We start from the raw sequence: 6,784 nt of genomic DNA, 5'->3' as shown, positions 1-6,784 counted from the left end.
CCCCCATCTGCCCCTAGGTGCGTGACAGTGAACACTCCCTTATATCAATTTGGGAATTTCCCAATTAAGTAATTTCCTGATTCCGAAATTTCCACAGTGTGGGGAATTCTACTTTTCGATATTTCTGAGTCACACAAGTCTACCGAAAGAAAACGAATTTCCAATCAAATTCAAGAATTATGAATCAAAAAGTTGAATTTTAAACTAAAAAAGAATTTATAAACATAAAGATTAATTAACTAGCAAAACAGACGAATTTTCAATAAAATCCAAGAATTCTCAACCAGAAAGCTGAATTTTTAAGAAAGATTTTTTTAAAAAAGTAGTTCAACTTTAAAACCTAGTTATTATATTTTTAACCAAAAAAATGTATTTTCTACCAAAAGAAAAACGAGTTTTTAACCAAATTCAAGAATTCTCAGCCAAAAAGTTTTATTTTTGAAAATGAGACATTTATTTTTAACCAAAAAGGTGAATTTATTAACAAGAAAGAAGAATTTTTAACAAAATTTAAGAATTCTGCACAAAAAAGTTAAAGTTTCAACTAAAAAAGATGAATTTTTAAACAAAAAGATTAATTTTATACCAAAAAATAAACGAGTTTTTAACCAAATTCAAGAATTATCAACCAAAAAGTTCCTTTTTAAAAAAATAAAGATATTTATTTTTTTTATTTTTAAGAAAGTAGTTCAAATTTAAAAGCTAGTTGGTACATTTTTAACCAAAAAGATGAATTGTTAATCAAAAAGTTGAATTTTCAACCAAAAAATCATTTTTAAGCAAAAAGATTAATTTATTAACAAGAAAGACGAATTTTTAACAAAATTCAAGAGTTCTGAACCAAAAAGTTGAAGTTTCAACGAAAAAGATAAATTTTTAAACAAAAAGATTAAGTTTCTACCAAAAAGATGAATTTTTAAACTTAGATTAATTTTCTGCCGAAAAAAAAAAAAAGAATTTTCACTCAAATTTAAGAATTCTGAACAAAAAGGTTGAAGTTTCAACAAAAGAAGATAAATTTTTAAACAAAAAGATTAATTTACTACCAAAAAAGACGCATTTTCAATAAAATTCAAGAATTCTCAACCAAAAAGGTAAATTTTTAAGAAAGAAAGACATTTTTTAGAGAAAGTAGTTCAACTTTAAAAGCTAGTCATTATATTTTAAACCAAAAATATGTATTTTTAAACAAAACGATTAATTTTCTACCGAAAAAAACGAATTTTCAATCAAATTTAAGAATTCTGAATCAAAAAGTTGAATTTTTAAATAAAAAATAATGTTTAAACAAAAAGATTAATTTATGAACAAGAAAGACGAATTTTTAACAAAATTCAAGAATTATGAACCAAAATGATTAATTCTCTACCGAAAAAAAACGAATTTCCAATCAAATTTAATAATTATGAATCAAAAAGTTGAATTTTAAACTAAAAAAGAATTTTTAAACAAAAAGATTAATAAACTACCAAAAAAGACGCATTTTCAATCAAATTCAAGAATTCTCAACCAAAAAGGTACATTTTTAAAAAAGAAAGAAAATTTTTAAAGAAAGTTGTACAACTTTAAAAGCTAGTCATTATATTTTAAACCAAAAAGATAAATTTTTAAACAAAAAGATTAATTTTCTACCGAAAAAAACGAATTTCCAATCAGATTTAAGTATTATGAATCAAAAAGTTGAATTTTCAAATAAAAAATAATTTTTAAACAAAAAGATTAATTTATTCACAAGAAAGACGAATTTATAACAAAATTCAAGAATAATTATGAACCAAAAAGTTGAATTTTCAACTAAAAAAAAAGGAATTGTTAAACAAAATGATTAATTTTCTACCGAACAAAACTAATTTCCAATCAAATTTAAGAATTCTGAATCCAAAACTTGAATTTTCAAATAAAAAATCATTTTTAAACAAAAAGATTAATTTCCCACCAAAAAAGACGAATTTTCAATAAAATTCAAGAATTCTCAACCAAAAAGTTGAATTTTCACCTAAAAAAAAATCGTTAAACAAAAAGATTCTTTTTCGACCAAAAACATTCATCATCTGCAAACGTACTTAAAACGTTACGATATGTACATTTAGAAAAAAAAATGTTCTCTAAATTTTAAAAGTTTAATAGGTTTTGTGAGGCCCCTCCCCCCTCCCTCGCCCTCTTAAGTTAGTAATGTAGTTTAGGAAAAGATCCCTCACCTGTTGAAATCGTTGTATAGTTGCTGGTGTCCTGAGTATTCCCTTGGGCGCGTTTGCTGCAACTTTGGCAGCCTCGGCATACTGGCCATTTTGGAAGAGCATATTGAATTTCCTAACAAAGAGATCCTCGGCACCGGACAAATTATTCCGCACAGCCATTCTGAGCGCCAGTTCCGGATTTTGCAGTACACCGTTGATGTACGGAATAATATTTTCTTCCTCGACGGACACTGAGAGCACTTGACCTTTCCTATTCACGCCAATAATTCCGCCGGACGCCTCATGTGGTGCGGTGACAAAAATCGTCTCCCCGGAGATGCGGTTCATGAATATACAAGTCGCCGACTCAATATCATACATGTGAATGTAACCGTACTTGGTTATCAGGTATATAACATCGTATTTGGAACTGACTTGCATGGCCACGGGAAAATCGTTGCCAGCCTCAGGTGGGAAGAAGACCTCGACGGCCTTTTTCGGGAATGGATGATTGCCAGCCGGTGGTTGTCCAACTTCTATGATATGCAATTTCGCGCCCTGCACAGTTCTCACCGCGAAACAAAAGAGATTACTTGCCTCGGGATTCCCTTCCATTTTGAATTGTGCGAATGAAGCCGCATGACCTTCAATTGGTTGGGAACATTTTCGCTCGACGGAATAAAGTTGCATTGCACCGACAACTCTACTGTGCTGGGCGGAAATTCCGATCAGGAGAAGCCAAGTTTGTTTCGCATCTGTACGGTAGTTTATGATTTGACATCCGGTCAAGGACGAGTGACGATCGAAAACTTTATTTGGGGTCGAGTCGCCTTCCATCGACCAATGGTAGACTGTTGTTTCTGTCACCAGGGCTAAGGTGTTAAGGGAGATCCACTTCCAGAAGACGACGTCCTCCGTCATTGTGTGGGCCTTCATTTTCGACTTCATCTCGATATTGAAGATCTGTAGGGTTTTTTGAGCTGTGAAGAATGCAAAACAACCTGTCACGTTCTCTCCTTCAAATTTTCCAAAAAATGTAATACTTTTCTATACAGGGTGTCTACACAAATCATGGAGAAAAATTCTCTGACAATGCCAGCTATAATTTTTCGTGACTTTATTACAAATAAGGGTTTTAATTTCTAAGAATTTAATTAATATTACAAGATACTCTTAAATATTGTAGCACTATTGGGAATGGTTAAACTGCGATACGCCACATAGTGAAAAAAATCCGAACTAGAAAGAATAGGTACGATCTTATGGAAAAATGCGAAACCGGAGAACATTTTTTAAATTCTCTGACTTTTCCTTGAATAATTTTTAATTTTAAATCATTAATATTCAAATATTATAAACGAAACAAAACAGTATTTCATATAAAATTTAAAATGTTCAAATTTATTAATTCATTTAAAAAAATCTTTTCTATTATAAAAGATGTTTTGTTTTTTTTGACAAAATAATTGAATAATTAACATACTAGTTGAATATTCAACCTAAAAAGACAAATTCCCAACAAAAAAGTGTCATAGTTTATATTTTAATCAAAAAAGAATGACATTTATACAAAAAAAAAAGAATTCTAAATATGACTTAAAAAAAATTAATTTTCTTCGAAACTGAAGCATTTTTACCCAACAAAAATGAAATTTTAAACTGAAAAAAATTTTTTTTTCACAAAAAATGCGTATTTTCAATAAAAAAGATCAATCATAAGAAAATGGAAGTTACAATTTTTGTTAAAAAATGAATTTTACACCAAAAAAACAGTATATTCCACTAAACAGTTAAATTTTCATCCAAAGAAAATAAAAAGAAAATTTCTATGAAAAAAAAAACATTTAACAATGTAGTTCAATTTTTACTCAAGCAGTTTAATTTCCAATTTAAAAAGATTAAATTTCTACAAAATAATTAAAGTTTCAACCGAATAGATGAATTTTCAACTAAAAATATCAATGTTTAGCAAAAACAAAATTTGTAAACAATTTGATTCAGCCAAATCTTTCAAACAAATTAGTTGAATTTTTAAGCAAAGAAGAATGCTTTTTAACCAAAAAGTTGCATTTTAATTTAAAAAATTAAGTTTCTTTTAAAACAGATCAAGTTTTAAATCAAGAAGATAAATTTTTAAAAAATAGTCGAATTTTCAGTCAAAAAAAATTTTAGTCGAGTTTTCATTATCAAAAAATGAAATTAAGAAAAAAAGAATGACTTTTTAACTAAATTCTTGAATTCTGTATTATATAGTTTCATTTTTATCAAAAAAAGATGAAATTTCTCTTCAAACAGAAAAATTTTTAATTACAAAAACAAACAGTTGAGCTTTCATCCAAAAAAGATTCCAGTTGATTCTTTTTTCAACACCCAAATATTATATTTATACAGTAGAATTTCCAACAAAAAATTATTACTTTTTAACTTTGTTGCTAATACTTGGATTCAAAGCAAGTATACCAAATTTTCTTTTATTTAATTAAATAGATCAATAAATCATCCATGACTTAAATGCATTTAAGGAGATTGCTCGTAATGTATAAAAGGAGAGAAATTAATCGCAATTGACATAAGCTCAATGTCAACAGATAAATCGAGGGGTTAAGAAATCATTCGTAAAATGTCCCTTTCCTTATCTCCAGACCTCATTTGACTTATCCAATCACTAATTGATTTAAATGAAACAATGCTTCTGAATTTTTTTTTAGTTTAAAGTTTCGCTCAAATTAAATAATAATGATTCGTCAAATAGGCCAGAATTTTTCATTAAATCTAAAATCAAAAATACATTCATTTTTTTACAGGGATCACAGCAATTTTAGGTAAAAACTGGGATTTACGTTTTTTTTTATTAATAGCGCATTTGCTTTAGCATTTTTTCGATTCTTTTTTGTATTGCCAATTGTTTTAGCTAGCTTTGACAAATTTATTGGCACGGATAAACACTTTTTAATGATAAAAATACTACAGTAAAAAAGATTCTAGAAGATCAGATTCAAAATTAGATAAAAAACAGAATTGAAAAATGTTCACATATGACTACTAAAAAGTCTATTTTCGACACTATTTAGATTTTGTTTATTTATTCTTATCAATTTTTTCCAACTTTTTAGAAAATTTAATAATTTGGTTGTAATTTTTTTTCTTGACTGAAAAATCGTATTTTTTCTTGAAAATTCAACAATATGATTGACCTTTTCTTCTTTTTTGACTGAAGTATCTTTTTGAGTTGGAAAATCAACTATTTTGTTAAAAATTCGTCATTTTGGATAAATTTGACTATTTTGCATTCAAAATTAAAAACCTTTTCGGTTTAAATATAAACTATCGCATTTTTTATTCTGAATTCCTTTTTCTTGGTTAAAAATTGTATTATTTTGTGATAAATCTACCATTTCGATAAAAAGTCAGCCTTTTTTCTAAAAATATTTACAATTACATTTTCTGTTAATAATCAATCTTTCTTGGTTGAAAATACAAGTAAGTGCTTGGAAATTTAATTTATGTTGTTGAAAAATCTACAATTTTTTTTAAATCATACTTTTTAGTTGAAAATTCATCACTTTGGCTTAAAAGAACTTTTTTGTCAAAAATTTATATTTTCGATCTATAAATTCAACTGTTTTGTCCTCAGTTAATTGAGTTTCAAATTAACTTCTTTGACGAATATTCATATTTTAAAATGAATTCAACTATTTTTTATTTAAAATACATATATTTTTGGTTAAAATATCAACTATTACAATGTTTATTTAGAGTTCGTCTTACATTACTTAAAATTGAATAAATCTGTATAAAAATCGTATTTTTATGCTCAACAATTTTATTAACCGGTTGAAAACATCAATAATTTGATAAAAAATAAACAAGTTTGTCATTAATTTGATTAAAATTTCACCCTTTTTGGTTAAAATTCAACTGTCTTGTAGAAAATTCGTTTTTTTTTGTTGTTTGAAAATTAACTTTTTTATGGAAATAAAATTTTCTGCTGATAATTTATATTTTAGGGTTTAAAATGTAAGTATTTTTTTGGTTTTGTTTTAGGAAATTCGTCTCTTTGGCTTGAAAATGAAACAATTTGGTAAAAAAATCAACTATTTGGTACAAAAATAACTTTTTTGTAGAAAATTCGTCTTTTTAGAATAAAATATATTTTGCTTAAAATATCATTTATTAATTTTTGTTGAGAATTCACCTGTTCTGGTTAAAAATGTAACTATTTGGTTCAATTTTGAACTAGTCTGTGAAAAATTCATCTCTTTGACTGAAATGAACTTTTTTGTGAAAAATTCATATTCCAGGGTTGAAAATTCAATTATTTTGTGGAAAACTGAACTGTTTTCTATTTTTTTTTGTCTTTTTTATTGATAATTCAACAATTTTGTTGAAAAATCAACTACTTCGTTGAAAAGTCTTATTTTTTAAAGATGAATTCAACTATGTATTCTTTATTTGAAATAAAAATATTTTTTAGTTAGAATATTAAATATTACATTTTTAGTTAAGAATTCATCTTTTTTCGGATGCAAATTCCACTCTTGCTTAAAAATTGAACTACTCTGTTAACCATTTTTTCCTTTTATTGAATAATTCGTCTTTTTTGGTAG

The 6,784-nt window shown here is 26.6% G+C and overlaps 1 protein-coding gene across 1 annotated transcript in view; it reads right to left on the bottom strand.

The window, feature by feature from the left end:
- LOC117174954 (clathrin heavy chain) overlaps positions 1-6,784 on the bottom strand; it is a 53,051-nt gene that overhangs the window by 34,908 nt on the left and 11,359 nt on the right. Inside the window, exon 3 of the mRNA XM_033364421.1 lies at positions 2,199-3,157. Coding sequence (XP_033220312.1) covers positions 2,199-3,157 — 959 coding nt within the window. The remainder of the gene's footprint in view (positions 1-2,198; positions 3,158-6,784) is intronic.

The sequence above is a fragment of the Belonocnema kinseyi genome, chromosome 6, assembly GCF_010883055.1.
Source record: "Belonocnema kinseyi isolate 2016_QV_RU_SX_M_011 chromosome 6, B_treatae_v1, whole genome shotgun sequence".
Lineage (NCBI taxonomy): Eukaryota > Metazoa > Arthropoda > Insecta > Hymenoptera > Cynipidae > Belonocnema > Belonocnema kinseyi.
The sequence above is the reverse complement of the archived record's forward strand: the minus strand, read 5'-3'. Positions and strand labels throughout refer to the sequence as shown.